Source organism: Spermophilus citellus (assembly GCF_964194105.1).
Source record: "Spermophilus citellus genome assembly, chromosome: 2".
NCBI classification, from domain to species: Eukaryota; Metazoa; Chordata; class Mammalia; order Rodentia; family Sciuridae; genus Spermophilus; species Spermophilus citellus.
Genome location: NC_138183.1, coordinates 72,922,967 through 72,947,354, shown reverse-complemented (window position 1 = coordinate 72,947,354; position 24,388 = coordinate 72,922,967). Strand labels below are relative to the sequence as shown.

The 24,388-nt window shown below is 37.7% G+C and overlaps 1 protein-coding gene across 1 annotated transcript in view; it reads left to right on the top strand.

Annotated features, from left to right (window-relative positions):
• TRPM3 (transient receptor potential cation channel subfamily M member 3) overlaps positions 1-24,388 on the top strand; it is a 279,668-nt gene that overhangs the window by 139,451 nt on the left and 115,829 nt on the right. Inside the window, exon 7 of the mRNA XM_081264172.1 lies at positions 2,495-2,567. Coding sequence (XP_081120298.1) covers positions 2,495-2,567 — 73 coding nt within the window. The remainder of the gene's footprint in view (positions 1-2,494; positions 2,568-24,388) is intronic.

Sequence of the window (24,388 nt, the reverse complement as noted above, 5' to 3'; positions counted from 1 at the left end):
TTACATGTCTTCCTTTCCCTAACCTCAAATCTACATGTGCTCCTAGGAGAAAAACTGATGATCTCATATGTCAAGGTAAATATGAAAGAATGATCAAAGGTTGCCGTCGGAGAAAATGCCCGTTTATTGAGGAACAGCTCTGCATATTTATAGAGCCAGCAGCGGTTTGACAGTTATGACAGTTTAATGGTTGAACAGTTTGACAGTTGGCTGGGGTTCTTTCTGATTGGTGGGTAAGGATCATGTGAGCCAGCAGGGCTAGTCTTATTGGTGGGTAAGGATCATGTGAGCCAGCAGGGCTCGCCATTGGATGGCTCTTCTTGGGAGATGGGGAAGTTAGTCTTTGGAGCCAGGGCGACTCCCAACAAAATATATCTATTTGCTGCCCCAGAAAAATTTCTATCTGAAAAGTGATTGCTAATTATGCAGCAAAGTGCGGGCATCAGAAGAACGAGGTCAAATTGGCACCTTGGCCAATCCTGTGATTATGCAGAGCAGATTTCCCGACAAATATAATAGAGTTGGGGCACCCTTCCAACTGACAGTCTTTACCTGAGATTGTAACTATGGCCATAATCCAAACATAGCACACTGATAGATTTTGTTTGGTTCTTTCTAATTTTTAAAATTTTTTAGTCCAAATGCCTATGAAGACATTTCACCTCACAATCTCTGCTTTATATTCATCCCAGGCTCTGACCTCTGGACATAAACAGGTACAAAAGAAACAAGTACTAGTGTAATCTTTTTACTCCCTTCATTCCTCTTTTAAATTCTATGGTTTTAGAAAGCATTATAACCAGTAAGATGAATTCTACATTCTTGCTCTTTAATTCTAAGAAATTTACCTTTCTGGATGAATTCTAGAATCAATCCATCAAAGACCATGAAAATATTTTTGGAATATTTACTGAAATTATAATTAATTCTATATTCATTTAGTGAGAAATAGCATATTAATTATATTGTATTTTCCCATCAATCAACTTAGTATATGCCTCCACTTATCCTTTCCTGTTCTTCAGCAAAGTTTTGCTCTTTTTCATAATGAGCATCTTAATTAATTTTTTATGAAGATAACCAAAAATTCCTTGAGAAAGATTAACCTAACTTTGTAATGCAAATTCTCCATATGCAGATTGTTATGCCAAGTTTTGCTCTAAAATCATCTGATAGCCTGGTTTGGGCTAGGAATTAGTGATATTTAACCAGATTGCTTTTGTGCCCTACAGTTGGTGCTAGGATGAGATACCCCTTTCGTGTGTCAGGGACTCTTTTAATGAGCCTTATTCTTTCCTGGGGCACTTGTTCTCCAACCCTCCTTCATACTGAGCCTTTTGCTGTCGAACTCTTCCTTCAAAATGCTGTCCATGCCTTACAATGCTGCTTCTCTTTGTCTCCCAAACCTGAATACTCTTTCTCTCTATAATCTTCATCCTATAAAGTGGCAAAGAAAGGGGCCTACTTGACCCCTTTTGGTTAGAGGATTCACTTCTTACTTCAAACACAAGATAAAAATTTATCTTGTTCTGCCCAACATGGATACCTGGCATTTTGTGTGTGTGCGTATAAGTTCCCTCCCAGAAACATAAACTCGGGCCTTTAGTGATCCATAGTAGGTGCCTACAAATAACATTTCTCATGACTTTCTTTAAATATCAGAAAGTGTTATGGTTATGAGAGGAATTCTTTAACATCATAAAAGTAAAGATTATCCCAACATTAGTTTATGATAAGGGCATCAATCCTTAGTAACAGTTTCTCTAGAACGCATCTCCTATCGCACTCTCCCCCCGCCATACACATACACACACACACAAATACATCAGCAGTCAAGTCTTCCACAAGTATCAATTCTTCATTGTCATCTCTTCATTCTCCTCCCTGTTATTCTTCTCCAGAAAATACTTATCATCCCTGGATTACCAAAAAGAAAACTGTTATTGTTTTGTCCACTTTCTACTCCTTACAACCTGGATTTCAAGATAATCTAAAGGAGGTTTAAGGTCATTGAGAAGATTGAAGAGTCAGAGGCATTACAATGTTGAAACTCTTGGGTAGCCACTGCAGAGGAGAGAGTGCAGTGACGGTGGTTGCACACAGTGGGGCCAGTTACTAAAAGGCATACTAACTAGTTCTTTTTTAAACACAGTTTCTGCACTCATATTTACATTACAGGTTACACATTTTTGTAAATCCTACAAGTTTCATTTTTAAAACTAAAATGATAAGAGAACATTTTACTCGGTTTCTGGTTTCTCTTGTATCTATAAGCAGTGCAATAATTTAAGGTGGCTTTGTTTGGAGGCTGCTAATGCATCTCCCTCTTAAAGAATTACAAAATGTTCTCATTGCATCTTTATGTGCTTGCCCTCTGGTTAAGAATCTCCTTTATAGATATTAAAATGGCTTCTGTTTAGATGTGTTCTCATTGACTTAATTTCTCTTGTGGGGAAAAATACATTGCTAATGATCACCTTGTCTTAAATTGCAGATTACAGTTTTTCGGATGGGATCAGAAGGACACCAGGACATTGATTTAGCTATCCTGACAGCTTTACTCAAAGGTAAAAGAGTTTCTGCATCCAGAGAGTACAAAAATGATTTAAATGGATTAACATAGCAACCTCATGTCTCCTATTAGTGGGTATAATCCCAAATGGTTCCCTGACACATCTAGTTATTGATAACATGAGGAACTCTCCCATAAGACTGCTACTACTATCAAATTCTTCTAGAATAGACCTGTTACAGTGTGACTCAATTTTAACACACTATGGCCCTAGTCATATCCATTGAATCATAAAAATATATAAGGAAAAGTTTGAAATAAAATGTAAGACAAGGTCATTTAATAATTATTATTACTTTATCTATTTTCAAAAAATACTCACTATGGCATCTATGTGTGTGTAAGGGTGTATTTGAATATATGCACTAAAATTGAAAAACTAAAAATCATTAAAGGGAAAAAAGAAAGAAACAAACAAAAAAAATTAGGCTACTATACTTGTTTCAAATAAGAATTAAATTCAACTCTACTCCCTGCAAAAGTAGAAATACCCTGGGTTGTGGGATTTTAATTCATATGGTGGGTTTGTCCTATTCTCTAGTCCCAATGTTATAGACATCTCACTACCTGTCCTCGTCTCTGGTAACATATCCGAGAGATGAGCCATGTCCTCCAGATTTTACAGATCAAATTTCATCCTTGATGTGCCTTAATAATTGTATGCATTTGACCAATAATTTTCAGTGTTAAAATAATAAAACAAGGTTATGCCTGTTCTGTTCTAAAATTCAAACTGGAATCACAGGACAAAACTAAACTACAAGCCATGTTGGCGGTGGTTCTCAGAAATGTCTACTACATCCTCCCTTAGCTCCATAGTTTGCCTGCTGTGGTGCTTATCACGTGGCTGGTTTATTACATGGCTGGAGGCTATGTTTGCAGCCTCCCTAGATTAAGAACTCTTTTAGAGCAGAGAAAGTGTCTTGTGCATTACTGCACTGTCAGGACCTTGCACAATCCCCAACACATGGCAGCATTCAATCATTTCTTTTTATTTTTTTATTTTTTTGGGGGGGGCACAAATACCAGGGATTGAACTCAGGGGCACTCAACAACTGAGCCACACCCCAGCCCTATTTTGTATTTTATCTATAGAGAGGGTCTCAATGAGTTGCTTAGTGCCTCACTATTGCTGAGGCGGGCTTTCAACTAGTGATTCTCCTGTCTCAGCCTCCAGAGCCACTGGGATTACAGGCGTGCACCACCTGTACGCCTGTAATGACAGCAGCATCCAATCCATTTTTATTGAATAAAGAAATTTATAGATCACTCAATGATTCTGCAATTGATTCAGTATTCCAAAGTTAGACCTCAGAATAACATTTCATTCCATTTTCCCAATATACCTACTCTTTTTTCACTATTAATATTTTCTTGAAAACCTATCATGTTGCAACCTCTGTGCTAAACTCTTTACAACTCCGATAAACATTAATTCTTGGAACTATCTGCTATTGGAGATATTTTTAGTTCCCATTTTATAGATTAAGTAAAACTATAAGAGGTTAAGTAACTGGCTAAAGTTACAATGATAATTAGTGAACCTACTCTTGGGCCCAAGTATATCTTAGTCTTCACTATGCCACATATGAACCCTTAGACAATAGAGGCTATGTGTCCTGTGGACACTGCTCAAAAGCATGTGCACATTCATTCAAAACTGTGATCACATTTCAGGAGATTCATAATCCTATAAAGTATATTATGTATCCCAGGTTGAGAATTATGGTCTAAAACATTTCATTTCAATGAGCTAAAAAAGTATCCACACTGGACAGAAGAATTAAAGGACTAGGAACTGTGCATGGGCTGAATCACAAAACATACCCTGGGCCCCATTCTTCTTTTGTCACAGACAAAAATAAAAGTTTAAAGTAAGTAACTCTTATCATATTTTCTCTTCTTATATAAAGGTAGGAAAACATAATGATATTAGTAAATAACACTGAATATTTGCTTTATGTCAAACACTGTGTTAGGTGTATCCTATGTGTAAATTCATTTATTCTTTCTTTTTAAATATTTTTAGTTGTCTATGGACCTTCATTTTATTTATATACATGTGGTGCTGAGAATCAAACTCAGTGCCTCACACATGCTAGGCAAATGCTCTACAACTGAGCCACAACCCCAGCACTCATTTATTCTTTTTGTGTGTGTGTGTGTGTGTGTGTTTTTAATGTTACACTTAATTTTTTAATTTAATTTTATTTTTTTATTGGTTGTTCACAACATTACAAAGCTCTTGACATATCATATTTCATACATTAGATTCAAGTAGGTTATGAACTCCCATTTTTACCCCAAATACAGATTGCAGAATCACATCGGTTACACATCCACATTTTTACATAATGTCATATTAGTGACTGTTGTATTCTGCTACCTTTCCTATCCTCTACTATCCCCCCTCCCCTCCCCTCCCATCTTCTCTCTCTACCCCATCTACTGTAATTCATTTCTCTCCTTGTTTATTTTCCCATTCCCCTCACAACCTCTTATATGTAATTTTGTATAGCAATGAGGGTCTCCCTTCATTTCCATGCAGTTTCTCTTTCTCTCCCTTTCCCTCCCATCTCATGTCTCTGTTTAATGTTAATCTTTTCTTCCTGCTCTTCCTACCTGCTCTGTTCATAGTTGCTCTCATTATATCAAAGAAGACATTTGGTATTTGCTTTCTAGGGATTGGCTAGCTTCACTAAGCATAATCTGCTCTAGTGCCATCCATTTCCCTGCAAATTCCATTCCAAATTTCCCTGCAAATGTCATTTTTTAGTGCTGCGTAATACTGCATGGTGTATAAATGCCACATTTTTTTATCCATTCATCTATTGAAGGGCATCTGGGTTGGTTCCACAGTCTAGCTATTGTGAATTGTGCTGCTGTGAACATCGATGTGGCAGTATCCCTGTAGTACGCTCTTTTAAGGTCTTCAGGGAATAGTCCGAGAAGGGCAATAGCAGGGTCAAATGGTGGTTCCATTCCCAGCTTTCCCAGGAATCTCCATACTGCTTTCCAAATTGGCCGCACCAATTTTCAGTCCCACCAGCAATGTACAAGGGTACCCTTTTCCCCACATCCTCGCCAGCACTTGTTGTTGTTTGAGTTCATAATGGCTGCCAATCTTATTGGAGTGAGATGGTATCTTAGGGTGGTTTTGATTTGCATTTCTCTGACTGCTAGAGATGGTGAGCATTTTTTCATGTACTTGTTGATTGATTGTATGTCCTCCTCTGAGAAGTGTCTGTTCAGGTCCTTGGCCCATTTGTTGATTGGGTTATTTGTTATCTCATTGTCTAATTTTTTGAGTCCTTTGTGTACTCTGGAAATTAGGGCTCTATCTGAAGTGTGAGAAGTAAAAATTTGTTCCCATGATGTAGACTCCCTATTTACCTCTCTTATTGTTTCTCTTGCTGAGAAAACACTTTTTAGTTTAAGTCCCATTTGTTGATTCTTGTTATTAACTCTTGAGCTATGGGTGTCCTATTAAGGAATTTGGAGCCCGACCCCACAATATGTAGATCGGAGCCAACTTTTTCTTCTATCAGACGCAGAGTCTCTGATTTGATATCAATCTCCTTGATCCATTTTGAGTTGACTTTTGTGCATGGCAAGAGGAGGGAATTCAGTTTCATTTTGTTGCATATGGATTTCCAGTTTTCCCAACACCATTTGTTGAAGATGCTATCCTTCCTCCATTGCATGCTTTTAGCCCCTTTATCAAATATAAGATAGTTGTAACTTTGTGGATTAGTCTCTGTGTCTTCTATTCTGTACCATTGGTCCACCCGCCTGTTTTGGTACTAGTACCATGCTGTTTTTGTTACTATTGCTCTGTAATATAGTTTGAAATCTGGTATCGCTATACCGCCTGATTCACACTTCCTGCTTAGAATTGCTTTTGCTATTCTGGGTCTTTTTTTTTTCCATATGAATTTCATGATTGCTTTATCTATTTCTACAAGAAATGCCGTTGGGAATTTGATTGGCATTGCATTAAACCTATAGAGAACTTTTGGTAATATCGCCATTTTGATGATCTGCCTATCCATGAACAGGGTATATTTTTCCATCTTCTAAGATCTTCTTCTACTTCTCTCTTTAGGGTTCTGTAGTTTTCATTGTATAAATCTTTCACGTCTTTTGTTAGGTTGATTCCCAAGTATTTTTTTGGGGGGGATATTGTGAATGGAGTGTTTTTCCTCATTTCCGTTTCAGAAGTTTTGTCGCTGATATACAGAAATGCCTTTGATTTATGCGTGTTGATTTTATATCCTGCCACTTTGCTGAATTCATTTATTAGTTCTAGTAGTTTTTTTGTAGACCCTCTTGGGTCTGCTAGGTATAGAATCATGTCATCCGCAAATAGTGATAATTTAAGTTCTTCTTTTACTATTTTTATGCCTTTAATTTCTTTCGTCTGTCTAATTGCTCTGGCCAGTGTTTCGAGAACTATATTGAATAGAAGTGGTGAGAGAGGGCATCCCTGTCTTGTTCCAGATTTTAGAGGGAATGCCTTCAATTTTTCTCCATTCAGAATGATGCTAGCCTGAGGCTTAGCATAGATAGCTTTTACAATGTTGAGGTAAGTTCCTGTTATCCCTAGTTTTTCTAATGTCTTGAACATAAAGGGATGCTGTACTTTGTCGAATGCTTTTTCTGCGTCTATCGAGATGATCATATGGTTCTTATCTTTGAGTCTATTGATGTGGTGAATAACATTTATTGATTTCTGTATATTGAACCATCCTTGCATCTCAGGGATGAATCCCACTTGATCATGGTGCACAATTTTTTTGATGTGCCTTTGTATCCGATTTGCCAGAATTTTATTGAGGATTTTTGCATCTAGGTTCATCAGAGATATTGGTCTGTAGTTTTCTTTCTTTGAGGTGTCTTTGTCTGGTTTCGGAATCAGGGTAATGTTGGCCTCATAGAATGAATTTGGAAGAGCTCCCTCTTTTTCTATTTCCTGAAATAACTTGAAAAGTATTGGTATTAATTCTTCTTTAAAGGTTTTGTAAAACTCGGATGTAAATCCATCTGGTCCTGGGCTTTTCTTGGTTGGTAGTCTTTTGATGGCTTCTTCAATTTCATCCATTGATATTGGTCTGTTCAAATTGTGTGTATCCTCCTGACTCAGTCTGGGCAAATCATATGACTTAAGAAATTTATCGATGTCTTCACTATCTTCTATTTTATTGGAATATAGGTTTTCAAAATAATTTCTAATTGTCTTCTGTATTTCTGTAGCATCTGTTGTGATATTGCCTTTTTCATCCCGTATATTAGTAATTTGAGTTCTTTCTCTTCTTCTCTTCGTTACCATGGCTAAGGGTCTGTCAATCTTATTTATTTTTTCAAAGAACCAACTTTTAGTTTTGTTAATTTTTTCAATAGTTTCTTTTGTTTCAACTGAGGGTTGCCCTATGGCATAATATATGGTCTATTTTTGAGAAGGATCCATGTGCTGCTGAGAAAAAAAGTATATCCACTTGATGATGGTTGATATATTCTATATATGTCAGTTAAGTCTAGGTTATTGATTGTGATATTGAGTTCTATAGTTTCTTTATTCAGCTTTTGTTTGGAGGATCTGTCCAATGGTGAGAGAGGTGTGTTGAAGTCACCCATAATTATTGTGTTGTGGTCTATTTGATTCTTGAACTTGAGGAGAATTTGTTTTATGAACGTCGCAGCACCATTATTTGGTGCATAAATATTGATAATTGTTATGTCTTGTTGGTGAATGGTTCCTTTTAAGAGTATATAATGTCCTTCCTTATCCCTTTTGATTAACTTAGTCTTGAAGTCGATTTTATTCGATATGAGGATGGCCACCCCTGCTTGCTTACGAGGACTGTGTGTGTGGTATATTTTTTCCCAACCTTTCACCTTGAGCCTGTGTATGTCTTTTCCAATCAGATGTGTCTCCTGGAGGCAGCATATTGTTGGATTTGTTTTTTTAATCCATGTTACGAGCCTATGTCGCTTTATTGGAGAGTCTAAGCCATTAACGTTTAGAGTTACTGTTGATACATGGTTTGTACTTATTGCCATGTTTGATTATTTATCTTTTTTTTTCTAATTTAGTTTGTTTCTCCATGATTAGCTTTCCCCCCGTCCTCTGTCTTTACCGAGGCACTTCCCACTGATGGTTTTGGTTATTGTTTTTCATTTCTTCCTCGTGTAGTGTTTTGCTCAAGACGCTTTGCAATGCTGGTTTTCTGACTGCAAATTCTTTTAGCTTTTGTTTATCATGAAAGATTTTTATTTCATTGTCGTACCTCAAGCTTAATTTTGCTGGATACAGAATTCTTGGTTGGCATCCATTGTCTTTCAGTGTTTGAAATACGTTGTTCCAGGATCTTCTTGCTTTCAGCATCTGTGATGAAAAATCCGTTGTTAACCTTATTGGTTTACCACTGAATGTAATCTGCCTCCTTTCTTTTGTAGCTTTTAATATTTTCTCTTTGTTTTGTATATTGGATATCTTCATAACAATGTGTCTTGGTGTTGGTCTACTGTGATTTTGTGTGCTCGGTGTCCTGTATGCATCTACAATTTGTGTATTCATTTCCTTTTTTATTTCTGGAAAGTTTTCTGTAATTATTTCATTCAGCAGGTTACTCATTCCCTTGGTTTGAATCTCTGTGCCTTCCTCTATCCTGATGACTCTTAAATTTGGTTTTTTTATGTTATCCCATATCTCTTGGATGTTTTTCTCATGATTTTTAACCAGCCTTTCTGAGTTGGCTAGACTCTTTTCAAGATGAAATATTTTGTCTTCATTATCTGACGTTCTGGCTTCTACTTGCTCCACTCTATTAGTGATACTCTCATTTGAGTTTTTAATTTGGTTTATAGTTTCTTTCATTTCTAGAATTATTGTTTGATTTTTTTATAATCTCTATCTCCTGATAAAGATGCTTAACTTCTTCTTTTATCTCTTTATGTAATTCATTTTCAATGTATTCTTTCACTGTTTGAATTTGCTGTCTCGTATCCTCTTTAAGGTTCCATTCCATCTGTCTAAGGTATTCCTTGAGTTCCTTATATGACCATTTTTCTGATGGCTCTAGGTCCTCCTGAATATTTAGGCTGTCCTGCATTGTTTGTACTCCTTTTCTTCCTTGCTTTTTCATGCTGCTCATGTTACTTCTTGTTCTGTTTGATTGCTGAGTTAGTGTTTACTCCTATAAATTTATTTGATGCTTGGGAGAAAAGGTATTAGAAGGGAAGGGAAGAAGTCATTAAAGAGAATGAGAGTAAGCAGATAGAATTCGAGGAAGGGGGAATAAGAGAATTGAAAAGAAATGAAAAGACAAATAATAATTTAAAAAATGAAAATTAAAATTAAAAAAAATAAAATAATAAAAAAAATTTAAAAATTCAAAAAAAATTAAAAAAATATTTACAAAACAACAAAAAAATGAAAATGAAAAAAACCCAAATTAAAAAAAATTAATAAATGCAGTCTTAGAGTTTGATTAACTTCTCTTCCAGTAGGTGGAGCTGTGCCCACTGGGCCAAGCTTCTCCTCTCAATAGGCAAGAACCAATCACTGTGCAGCAGCTCTTCCTCCCAGACTGGGCGGGTCTCCAATCCTGGGTGCCTAGGGCCTTCTCTTGTGTCTAGACACTTCCCCTCTTTTCCTCAAGCCAGGCCCCGTGCACTGGTGACACTCACCACAATATTGGCTACACGCCAGGTCTGCTGCTCCCGGGAGCCCTGTTTTCATGAAAGCCTGGACACACTCTCCCTGTTTGCCATTCCCTCAGACCCTAAGTTTGTAGAGCTTGGGGCTGAGAACCCCCAGAGAATTTGCTTGCCCTCAGGTAGCCACTCCCCCAGTAGCTGGTGCAAGGGACCTCAGTTGTCAGCACTGGTGGGAGCGGTAGCTAGGAGTTCTGCGCCACAAGTCCTGCGCCACTCCTGATTCCCTCGTTCTGGCTATCGCGCTCACGGGGAGCTCGGAGGGGGGAGGGGCCCTTAATGTTTCCCCGCTGTGTGGAGAGGGAAGGCTAGGGGATTACACATGTGTTGCCGCTGGTTTCAATGAAGTTATCTCTTCCGATGCATTTTGGTGACATCAGTTCTCCGCCATGGTGGTATCCCATGCAAATGGTGACAGTTCGTTCCCTTTGCCGGGTGACCAATGCAACGGGTGGGTCCTGACTGTCCCTCCCAAGCCCCGTTTCAATCCTGTGGCCACTGCCTATGAAGGCTCGGTTGGCATTTACTTCCGTAGGATCAGAAGGGCCGACCAGTTGTTTCGGCGGGATCGTTAGTGCTGAGTCATAGCGGTTTGGCCGTGAGAAGCAGGCAAATGAGAGCTTGAATGCAGCCGATCCCGGCTCGGTGTGTGTTCTGAGAGGCCCGGACTGTTCGCCCCTGATCCACATCAGCTCTGCATTGCCTAGTGATCCTGAGCAAACAGCATTTAGACAGTTTACGACTCCCTATGCCCGCGCAGCTGAAGAGGTCAGAGATTTGATCTCTCCGCGCCAGCCGCCAAGTTGGATCTCCTCATTTATTCTTTATAAAAATTCAGTTACCAATTTATCACAAGTTTATTGACAAGGAAGTTGAAGTACAGAACAATTCAGAAACATGCCCAAGTTGGTAAATGGTAAAGACAGTCCAACTAGATAGCCTCACTAAGGTATGCCACCAAGATATCCCTAGCATGATGATAATAGGAAATGAAACATATTATGATCCTGAAAATTTTCCTAACAACTAGGGAAGTGATCCAATTATCAGTAAAAATAAAATGACTATCATCTTCTAATGAAATATTTTCTTGCCCTTTCACCCATTTATGAGATTCCAAATTGTGCAACACCTTTAGATCAGTGTTAGAATTCACTTGTTATATTAGAGAATCACGTTTTCCAACTATTTTGAGCATGACACACAGTATGAAATCTACTTTATACCATAACCAGGCAGTTACACATATGCACTGAGAAAATTGAAATTGAAGTACTTAAAATAAATTGAAGTACTTAAAATAATATTTACATGGACAATATGCAGTGAAATTTAATATTTTCTATTTTAATCTATTCTATTCTCCTGAATGCTGATTGTATCCCACTAAATTGATTTCATGATCTACTAATGGGTTGTATCCTGCAGTTTAAAAAACACCACCATAAAAGATGAAAGGAAATTATTATCGCTCTAAGAAATTAACATTTCTAATCACTATAATGAACATTACTTATGCAGCAGTTGAGCTAATGGGAATTTATGCCATTAAAAGATTATGGTGTGTCAACTTTATTTTGCAAAAGCTTTTCAATGCTCTCAGACATTGACCCAGTTGATTTGTGAAGGGTATCAAGCATAATATTTTTTGCTGACTTCTTCAGAGGCCAAGAGCATTCATTCTTATATCAGTTTCAAATTCTTAAGTTTGTTATATTATTCTTCCTGTGTTTTTCCTGGGCATGTAACAATGTTTAATTGAACTTTTGATTGTCTGATGCACTGGAAATCTTTGCACAGTCTAATTTTTATTTTTTCTGAAAAATCATAAATTTCTGAGAAAAACCAGAAGTTAGAAGGAAGAGGAAGTTTTGAATCTAATCACTTGGCCCACAAATCCAGAGGCAAAAGGAAGAGGAAAGGAAGAGAGAAAAAGTGAGGGAAGAAAGGGAAAGGGAGTGAAGAAAGCTGGGAAACCATGTGGTTGTAGAAAAAACACCTTTGCTGCTCATTATCTCTGCTCCCATTGAGTTTGATTTTCTTGGATCTGTATTAGAGAATATTCTTTATATAATGTAGAATTTTACAGTTATCTATTCAAAAATCAAGAGATAAAGAAGACAAAAAGAAGGCTGCTCCAGAGATGTAAGAGACCCAGAGTTCCTCCAAATGGTGACCTGGGGTACTTTTAACAATAAGCAATGTCACATTGTCCTTCACACCTGAAAAATAAATAAATATATAAAAAAAGAAAGTTTGAAATAAATACTTAAATGTGAAAAGATTAACCAACATAATCTGACTTTAGAAAAACTTCATGAAAACTTACTGTCAATTTGATTAGATAATACAAAACAATGAAAACCACTATAGTCTGACCCATTTTCCTTTAAAATTGCATCTTTGAGGGAAAAAACCTAAACCTAGAATATGGGTGGATTTTAAAAAAAGAAGAAGAAAAAAATGTGGGGGGCTGCAGATATAATTTAGTGGTATAGCATTTGCCTGGTACACACATAACACCTTCGTTTTGACCCCCAGCACATCAAAAATAAACATAGTGTATTAATGTTTTGAAGCTATGTCTAAATACATGTTTCTCCCCAACTCTATTAACAAGAAAATTCAGAATTATTATCACAAAGTTGCACTGACTTCATAGGCAGCTAATCTTGCTACCTAGCTCATCTTATTTTAAAAATGGTTTAGTGAAACCCTAGCAAAACAACACTTTGGGCATATGTTCTGAAGTAGTCCGTGTCCAATAATTCTATGCATCAGTTGGATTTCATAAGCAAGTAACTTATCCTGGAGTGTTACTGAGAACACTTGCTTAAGTTTACCTTGTTTAAGCAATTTGTGAGTGAGTTTTACAAGAGTTTATTATTGTTTGCTTGAAAATAAAAATTCCTTCTAATTATTTGGACAGTCTTTGGCACCCTTCTTTCCATATGGGTAGGCATTTTAATATAATACATGCATGATTGCTCTCTTTCTAATATTATTATGTTCTTAACCCAGTACTAGATATCCTTAATAAGGCTAGAAAAATAGACACCCAGGTTGACACCTTCACTTATTTGAGATGCAAAAGTTACTACAGTTCTTAAATATTGTACAAATGGAAGGAGATAGAATTTTGTCCAAAAGAGATCTACAACATCAAAATGTATTTTCCATCTATTTGTAGACATAAAGGAAACTTTATTAAACTTTATTAAAGGAACTTTATTAAACTTTATTAAAGGCCCAGGGAAGGCTAAAAGTAGCCTGACATAGAGAAGGTTTAACCACTATTAGAAAAACTACATTATAATCCTCACTGGGTGGATTTAGTCACTAGCTGAAAATTTTCACATTTGGGCCCATACCGTCCCTATGTCAGGCTACTTTTAGCCTTCCCTGGGTCCTTATTTATAGATCAGTCTTCCTCAAATGCACTTGTTTCTTGGTTGCCCATTGGTCATCAAGAGTTTCAATCCAGGCACTACCCACCCCCCCAAAACCAATGTTTGCCCCTACATTTTGTCTTCATTCCAAAGCTACCCTGAAGTCATACCCATTCGGAGCCAAAGATGTCTAAGATCATTCTACAAATCACTGGTAGAATCAGAGATTAAATTCCAGAGCTTTCACTTCTATCAGTTTTCTGTATGCTAAATTTATGAGGCTTTGGGTGAGGGGGTCCAAGATTCCCCAGCTTTCCAGTGCCACAGAGATGTCAGGCACTTGCAACTATGGTTCCAAGGGGATTCCAAGTAATTAACAGATCTGAACATCTAGATGCATAAAATTTTAGGACATATACCAGAGCTTTAGATGCCAATGACCTTAATTGCACACAAAATGTTTCAGTGAGATAACTAGGATGCCTGTAGTTTCACCTAATGTAATGGGAAGCACTAATGTGATCTAATGGTTGTTTTATTCTCTAAATTATTATCAGTGAACTATTGCACCACTTGGGAACTTTTTTAGTAACAAGTAACAGAGATACAATTTAAGCTATCTCAAACAAAAATAAATAAATGGATTTTTAGGTTTGCAGGACCAGAAAATCTAAGGATAAGCTGAGCTCAGGCCAGGTGGGATATAGGACTTGATTGCTGTCATCGAGGTCCGTTCTCTATCCCTTAGACATTAGCCCATACACATGCTGGACAAAGCAGCCACCAGCAGTGCCAGGGTTCATACCCAACCAATTGGGAAAGAAAAAAACAATTAAAAAGACGCATTTTTCCTGGTAATTACAACATAAAGGTCACAGGGAGAACTTGGATTTGCTTGCCATAAATCAGTGTCCACCCCTGAATTTACCACTGTGGCTAGGCAGTAGGGAGAATCCCTATAACCATGAAATGGGAGATGAGGTCAGCTCATCCATGATCAAAGTCACATGTTCTCAATAGAGATTCTATAGCCATAAAAGAGGGAAAGAAGAAATGTTGGTAAAACTAAAAGCAACTAGAAGAAACACACATTTCTACGGTTATAGTAAAAGAAGTACTGGAGAGTATCAGATTTGCTCAAATGGAAGCACCCCCAAATCAAGTTCCAGAATAAAAATTTCATGACAAAATTCCCCATTCAGCTCCAATGAATACTATGTTCCAAGAACAAATTCTTCAATCGGGAGACAAAATCAGGAACTAGTTTACACGAATACTAATGAGGGATCACACAGTCACTCAAGTCATATTCAAAAAGTTTATGTCAGGTAGACCTATATATGTCACTAATTACCACTATTTACTATATAATGTTTATTTATTATAATGATAACTATTACCTTTTGTAGTTTTAATGGTCTGCATTTTATTATTTCTGCCAAAATTTTTAAAGGAAATCACATGTTTACCACCTTTTCCCCCCCAAGACCAAATTCTTCTCCACTCCCACCCCAAGCCCCATACCATCCCTGGGCACTCAGTGTGGTACTTACTATGTTGAGACACAAAGCCAAAGGTGTGTGACACCTTATAACAAAATGATGGTCATAGTCAAAACATTACTTCCCTTTGCCTGGAAAACTTGTTTGACTTCATTGAGCCTCCATCTCCTAATCCATACATTTGAGATAATAATAATCACTCTCACACAGTCATCATGACAATTCTAACCTAAAGCACTTGGATAGTCCTGGAAAAAAAATATGTTTAATATGCCAAGATGATGATAATGCCAAGCCCGAGATGAGAGACCACATCGGTTTCACTCACAGCAATGCACTCAATGCCCAGCACATAGTGGGAATTCAATATATATGTGCTGTACTTATGAATGAATAACCCACAGACTTTGAAATCAGATTAAATAAAATTTCAAATCCTAATCCTTTACTGGCTGTGGCCAGTTACCTGCATTATTTAACTCTTATGAATAAATAGAGAAATCAATGGTACCATCTTCCCCTGGGTTCATATGAGGGACAACTGAGATGGTTACGTTGGAATCTCTTTGAGGACAGATACTCTGCCTTCTTCATAGTAAATACTGAATACTAGCATCCTCATACCCTTTCCCTTTTAAAATTGGCTTTAAAACTCCCTAGGGCACTAGGATTTCCCCCATGTCCAAAATCCATCAAAATTATTTAATCTTTTGACTACAGTTAAAAGGACCCATAAATTTGAAAATAATAATTTTTAAAAATCTGGGAAGACTCTAACATACATGTGAGGATCCAAAATAGAGTACAGAAAGGAGTTTAAGCTAGAAAATGGATGAGCACATACTGAACCACCATCAGATAAAATTAATTTTCATGTAAATCCAAACAGGTCTCAGAACAGTAACAGGGGCCAAGGTAGATAACAATTTCAGACATTTCGGTCACCTCCAAAGGAGAAAGCAATAAAGGAACTTAAATATCTTAATCCCTTTCGTTTGTATTTGTATAAAGTTTTGCAATTCACAAAGCTTTTTGTTTTCCACAGAATTTTTTATCAGTTAACCTTCACAATAAATCTGTGAATGGTTACCAGATAATTTATCTCCAAAATGGCACTTTCCTGGGCATGAAAGTGGGCAGTATTAATAATTACACCAGAACAGTTGGAATAAGCCAAAAATGTCCAGGGAAACTGGGACGTCTGACCACCCTGCTACAAATCTACCTTCCAATTGGGAAGTTTCTGGAGGAAAGAAATGATGTCATTTTTTTGCCGTTGTATCTCAGCAACCAGCAAAACTCCTGACAAATGGTTGAAATTGAGTAAATACTATTGATGAAGACAAGTGACACTGGGTCCCAGCCATGTCAATCACTAGCCTGTTACATTAACAACCCAGACTTGAGCTGCATCCTCCCTACCCCTATCACTTGAAATGTCTGTAAACTGGGCTTCACCCTCTCAAGCCAAGGATCCACACATGGAGCAAGTCCTGTACCCTCCTCAGGAATTTTGCAAACTCCTGAAGGACTTAAGTTTTCTTGGTCACCCCTGTCCTCAGGTTCCTGATTCCATATGTGTTTTCTTTTACACATCATAAAAGCCAAAATGTAAACCTCAGCTCTTCCACAATTTCAAAACAAAACCAAAATTTACTTTTACAAAGCATTTAATGAAGAGTAGACTCTTCTAGAAACACAAGGATAGAAAAGAGGTCTACTTCTCAACAAGGCAAACAACTTCCATTTAAGAGCAAGCATCCCCAATGTTGACATCCTTTGGGTACTTCACAGAGGGGTTTCTCATGGATCTCCTTCATCCACAACTTCCCCAGGGTCATACCACCTCACCTCCCACCACACCTACCACTCCTCCATTATTTCCTTCTTTTTCATGCTTTCCTTTGAGAATGAAACAAACTTTCTTCCCCTTTCAAACAGAACAGTTTCTCCCTGTTCTCAGATGCTTAGCTCCTGCCCTCAAAACTCAACAACCCCGTGGGGAACTTTGCAAGGTTTTTTTTTTTTTGTTTGTTTGTTTGTTTGTTTTTTTTTTTTTGCAAACAAAGACAGTTGCTTTCTGCATAGAATCTGGATGGTAATTCATAGGCAAGAGTGTTTCCTCTGTTTGGTAAGAAAGGGAGTCGGGTTTGGACTTCTGTCCCTCCTCAGAGGATGAGACTATGAGGCCCTTTGCTCCAGAGCCATAATCATAGTCATAAACACGCAGTGTGTACACCTATGTGCTTGCCAGGACCCTGGACACCAGGGCCCCCAAGACTATAGTCTAGGCCATTCCTAGTAGATTTCCAAGGTACTGATTATGTCCACTAGATTGCCTCCCAGTAAAATTTTAATGCTGGGTAAAGCCATAGAAATCCAGGAAATTGAGAGTCGCTTGCTGCTGTATAAAGAAAGAACTGGAATCCAAGTCAGCAGATACCCATGCCCATTATTCTTTCCCTACACCAAGCAGCTGGTTCCAATGACAGGCATGGTCATCCCTGGTCTGTAGTTACACAGAAACGAAGCATCCTTTCACTTGGTGACTTGGGCATACCTCTGAATTGGCAGGAGGACAGAGCTAGGAGCACTTAGTGGGATCTGCCCACTAAGTTAATTGGAAACCCCAAGCTTCGGAGCAACTCTCAGCTTGTAAAGAGTTCACCACCGCAGGCTTCTCAGCAGGGCTATGGAATCACACTTTCTCCTTCTTGACTTGCTTGAGAACAACGAATCAGCATTATTTGTTAAATGAACCACTGCCTGGTCTTAATTACATAATCATGCAGATTGGCAGCAGCACAATTTCTGAAAGGAATAATTTACGTTAATAATAAAGATAATAGTGAGAACCATAGTTCCTAGCATTAACAAAAACAATTAATATAGAACTGACTATGTCTAGTATTAACCACATTAATTCCTCACACTACCATAATGGGGCAGGTACAATTATAGTACGAGAAACTGAGTCACAGAGAAGCTAAGTTCTTGGCCAAATTCACACAGCTAGAAGTTGACAGAGTCTGGCATGAACCCAGGTTGTCTGAGTCTAGAACCCTTGCTCTCATTCTGAACATCTGTGCCCAGGACCACATATTAATTGAGATGTTTTGGACAATCACTGATGACTAAGCTTTTCCTGGGACATGACAAAGTACAGACATACTACCAGATAAATATGACCTACTGAACAAAGAATCTACTATTACTGTCCTCTCAACCCCTCTAAAACAAATGTGTGAGTTCTTCATTAAAAGTATTAGGACAGAAGCAATATTTCACATGAAATTTCTCTTATTTCTCTTCTTGCATACTAGAAGGTTAAATATCCAAGACTCCTTGGCGGAAAGTCCATGTGACAGGACTATGACCCATTAGCTGTGATCAGAAGTGACATATATCATTTCCAGACCTGGAAGATGAGAAGCAGATAAAAGAATAGAAAATAGCAGAACCAGAAAAAAAGAAAAAAGAAAACTGAATATGAAGCTGGTATCAAGCTGATTTACACTTCAAAAGGCCCAGAAATTGAGACATCCAGAAACTCAAAAGGGGAAACAGAAGTATTTGTTGTCTTTGTTAAGAAGCAGCCGTGTCTTCTTCCCTACTCTTCACAGCCCTCTCCACTCCAAAAGATAAGAGTTATTCTCTGAAGAAAGTAAAACAGGTTTTCTGGTCTAGGAGACGCCAGGTGCTACATGAGGGCTGGGTCACAGTTCTGAAAGAGATTGTGGGGAGGAAAGTAAATAAATTATTGCATATTGGATGCCAAGACCCTTGTCATTCCCCCCCACACACACTTGATTCCCAGTATGCTGGCAGTTGATTCTTGATCTTCCAAGCAGGAAGTTGGAAAAACCTTTAAACACACACACACACACACACACACACACACACACACACACACACACGGGGCCGGGGGCAGGTGGGTGTCCAATGAGAGAAAACAGGTCACATGCAAAGGACCAGGAGCTAGAATGCTTTAGACTTCTAACAATGCAGGAAGTTATCATGCGGTTTGCAATTCCTTGTAAATTCTGGAAAACACTTATTTACAATGTGGACCTCTATACTTAATCTAGCAGCCACTTGTGAATGCAGAGTAAAGTTATCAGAGGTACCGAAAAAAAATCACTCTCAGCAGAAACAGTTTTCTTCATAAACAACTGTAGGATGCGCTTCATCAGAATGACAGAAGAAACAAAACAAACAAAACAGAAAATAAGAAACACAAGAAACAGGAGCTCCCACACAGGAGGAAAGTGAGGAAGTTTTGAAAAAACCCTGGAAGAGGAGGAAAGATCATCTAAGGTGACAGGAGGCAAAAGCAGGAGCTGGCAGACCTTGTTAAGGCTCCAGCCTGTAACTGGCATGACATCACTTCAGCTGCATTCTATTGGCTACTGCAAAGCAGCAAAACCAGACAGATTCAGGATGGGAGGAGCTATCACAGGAGCCTGAGTCCTGGGAGCTATCTATATTCCTGGGAAAACATCTTGAAAGACCAGCTACCACAGAGGGCCAAAAAATCAGCTAGAAGAAGTGCAGTGGTTGCCTCAGCAGAGAGAGGGATGGGGTGATGAGACTTACGATTTTAGTAGCAAATCTCAGAGGAATTGGTGAGTCTACTCTGCATTTAACATTAGTAAAAATAGAGTATATGGTCCCTCTATTGGCTGGTAGTCAAAAAAAAAAGAGACAGAATGAGTTCAAGAAGGAAAAAAGAGAACAAAAAATAGGAAATCATCAATGCGATAATTCCAGGAAATGTCTCAGAAATCCAGGGCATAGGTGTCTATGGAATGCTGCTAAAAAATGACAATACAGAGGCTGGGGTTGTGGCTCAGTGGTAGAGCACTTGCCTCACATGTATGAGGCACTGGGTTCAATCCTCAACACCACATAAAAATAAATAAATATATTGTGTTCATTTACAGCTAATTTTTTTAATCACAATACAAAAAGTAGAGTCACACCATTCGTGTCTTCATATATGTACTAGGTAATGATGTCCATCTCATTCCTACCCCCGTGCCCCCTCCCTTCCTCTCCTTCCCCTTTTCCCCTTTGCCCTATCTAGAGTCCATTTAATCTTCCCAACCACATTGTGAATCATCATCCTTAATTCAGAGAAAACAGTCAGCATTTGTTTTTGGGGGGATTGGCTTACTTCATTTAGCATGATATTCTCCAACTCCATCCATTTACCTGCAAATGCCATGATTTTATTCTCTTTTAATGCTGAATAATATTCCATTGTGTGTATGAATGGATAAAGAAGATGAATGGATAAAGAAAATGTGATATATATATATATATATATATATATATATATATATATATATCACATTTTCTTTATCCATTCATCTACTGAAGGGCATCTAGGTTGGTTTCACAGTTTAGCTATTGTGAATTGTGCTGCTATAAACATTAATATGGCTGTGTCCCTGTGGTATGCTATTTTTAAGTCCTTTGGGTATATCATTATCCTAAGTACATACATGAAGACACAAGTGGTATGACTCTACTTTATGTACAACCAGAGTTTTGAAAATTGTGCTCTATATGTGTAATATGAATGGTAATGCATTCTGCTATCATGTATATCAAATTAAAATGAAAAAAGATAGCTAAGTAAATAATTAGTGGAAGGTTTTCATTAGAAAAAGTCATTAAGTATCCAGATAGTAAATTGCACTTTAGTTTAAGAAATCATTGGATTATTGACTATTAATGTATTTCACTAGAATAGCATTTTCAAAGTACTTAAATTATATATTTAAAAACCAAAGGTAAATACTATGATATAATCAAAATAAAGCCATAATAATAATTTTTTAAAAAATTATAACACAGAAGGGTTATTTCATTAACCTACCTATGTGAATGAATTCCTCTTTGTCGTATCACACATAAGCAGAATAACCTGATAAATTTTTAGATTTTTTTTCTTTTGCTCCCTCATTCTTACATTAATAGCAGGATTCTCAGATTTGCATATTGTGCATGAAACAGAAACAAGAGACTTGGGAAGTATTGCCTTGTTTTACTGCACAAAGGGCACAGTAAAGAGGACACATCCATTTAGGTATGGTGGCAAAAAGAAGGAAATAACACAGTGCTCTGCAATGTGATTAATCATGAACCATATAATGTCACTGTCCTTTCTCTGTGCATATGTTGTTAGAACACAAGGAAATCGTGGCATTATTTACTGTAGAAACTCTCCTTAAATATTGCCAGGGGACAAGGTACATATTTAAATACTTAACTGCGAGGTTTTTATGTAGTTTTGGTCCATAAAAGTCTAATACCACAGCTCCAAAAAGGAAACTAAGAACACTTCTTCAAAGTGAGTAGACCTTGCACAGAAAGAGCAGGCCTGATAAACAGAGAAAAATCAAAACAAAGTTTAACTACTACTTCCTGTCATCCCTAGACCCAGTAACTAAGAAGCAAAGGGACCCAGGGAAAGGAGGTAGCCCAGCCTTCTCTCCAGGTGCATACAATCCTGAGAGGAACAGGAGCCTCCATTCTCTGAGGAGCCATGGGCCAATGTAACCTGTGGCATCAGGTCAGACGCCACCATTCCACCAGCTCCTTGCATCAGATCCCACTAGAGAACCTCAGAGAGATGTCCTGTTGCACTATGGAGCCTTCAGGAAAGTGCCATTCCTAATTGGAGTGGAAGGCTCCTAAGAATGCCCAGAAAGGGAAGGTATTGGGGAATTAGATTGATTAAAATATGTTAACATTCAGATACAAATACATCCCAGTGAATACCACTAATAAGTATAATTTTATTTTTTTATTTTTCATTTGTTCTTTATAGTTATACATGACAGTAGAATGTATTTTGACATGTCATATATACATGGAGTATAACTTCCCATTTTTTTAATTGTACAAGATGTGGAGTTTCATGGGTGAACATAGGAAAATTATGTCCGATTCATTTTACTGTCTTTCCCATCCCCGTCTCCCCTCCTTGCCCCCCACTCTGCTCTATCCAATCCAGTGAACCTCCCCTTCTCCATCTTCTCCCACTCTGCCCCCACTACCACCTATTGTGAGTCAGCATTCACATATCAGAGAGAACATTCAGCCTTTGGTTTTTGGGGATTAGCGTATTTCATTTAGCATGATAGTCTTCAGTTACATCCATTTACTGGCAAATGCCATAATTTCATTCTTCTTTATGGCTAAGTAATATTCCATTGCATATATATACCAAATTTTCTTTATCCATTCATCTGTTGAAGGGCACCTAGGTTGGTTCCATAGCTGAGCTATTGTGAATTGAGCTGCTGTGGCAACTCCACTATAGTAGGCTGAGTTTAAATCTTTTGGGTCTATGCCAAGGAGTAGGGTAACTGAGTTAAATGATGGTTCCATTCCAGGTTTTTGGAGGAATCTCCATGCTGCTTTCTAGAGTGTTTGCCCCAATTTTCAGTCCCACCATAAATGTATGAGTGTATCTTTTTATAAGTAAGATTTTAATGCACCGATAAAAAGAAGAATCTCCTGTGTCCATGATCTGGGACACCAGAGAACAAATATGAACCTAGCCCTCTTAAATTACATTGCTACAAAATAATCACATTCTTAAAATCCAAATATAGCATCTGCATCTAAATTCAGACCTATGCATTAGATCTACCTTACCGTGTGTATATCTTAGCCCCTGCAAGCTTCAACTCACTCACTCAAGGGAAAGTCTGAAGAGAAATCCTCATGAGATGGTAGCATTTGATTGACTCCACAAGCTCTGTCAGAGAGCCTCACCTGATAGTCATGCACATAAGCCCTGGGTAATTTAAGAAGTGCCAGTACTTAATTCTAAGACTGACTGTTTCACTATATAGGAAGTCTCATGAAAATTCATTGACACTAGTCATTCACGCGGAGCACGATAGAAACCATGATAATAGTATAATTGGTAACTACCCTGTCCAGGAGTGTGGGCATGGTAATGGAATCATTAACTTGGTAAATTTATTACATTATCATTATTAACCTGATAAATTTTATTGTCAAAAATATGTAAGAACTAAGCCAGGCAGGGTGGTACATGCCCTGTAATCCTACTTTGGAGGCTGAGGCAGGAGGATCTCAAGTTTGAGGCCAAACTGGGCAACTTAATGAGACTCTGTCTCAAAATTAAATTTTTTTTAAAGGGCTGGGGATGTTTATTAGAGGTAGAGGACCTGTGGATTCAATCCCCAATAACACACACACACACACAGTAAGGCACTGTGTTTTAGCAAAGTATCGCCTTCCATTTATTATCCCATTTAATCTTCAAAGCCATCTTTTGAGGCAGATATTATCAACTTTGTATTATACATGAAGAAACTAAGTCTTGAAGAGAATTATAATTTCCCAAGCCATCACATATGATAGCTCAGTTCAATGCTCTGTGTCTTTGACTCAAAGGAGTTGTTATAAATTCATAGGTATAACTTCTACTCATCTTCTATTCAGTAAAGGGTCACCTGACACAAATTAAGATTGAGCCAGGCATCTGCCATCTGGCTGGAATATCCTTCCATTCTCAAGAAGCCAATATAGGTCAGTCCTAACATCAGGGAGAAATGACCAAATCCCAGGAGCACCTGTTGTGCTGCAAAATCTTCATGGATGCCAAAAACAGTTTTAAAATATGGTAGGAGTACAGACCTTAAAATGAAAACAAAAATACTACAAAGGTTCAAATGGAAGACTCCTGGGCCTAAGGGAAATTTTATTATGGAAACAACATTTGAAATGCTCGGCTAGAATTCAGAACGCTACATATAAATCTAGGCCTATTATATCTCCAGGCCTATTACAGCCTGGAGAATTACAAAACATATGATATGCCCATTACTTTCTCAGAGCAATTTAAACCTGAGAAGAACATACATTTTTTAAAAAAAATCTCATTGATACTGAAGGTGAGAACCTCCAAATAAACAGTACACACAGTGCCCAAACAGGGTTTATCTTGTCCCCACATCATTTTACCCCCTCAATAACCTTTACGATGTGTTTATAAACTATCATTCAGACTGTATATTTTACTTGCATATGCAAATTCCTAATTAAGAGAGGAGTGACAAGTACTTTCATAAAGGAGAAACCTCCAAAATATTACAAAAAGAAAAATATATATTTATATATAATAAATATTACCTAAATTGCTGTTTTGTTAAGTATTATTT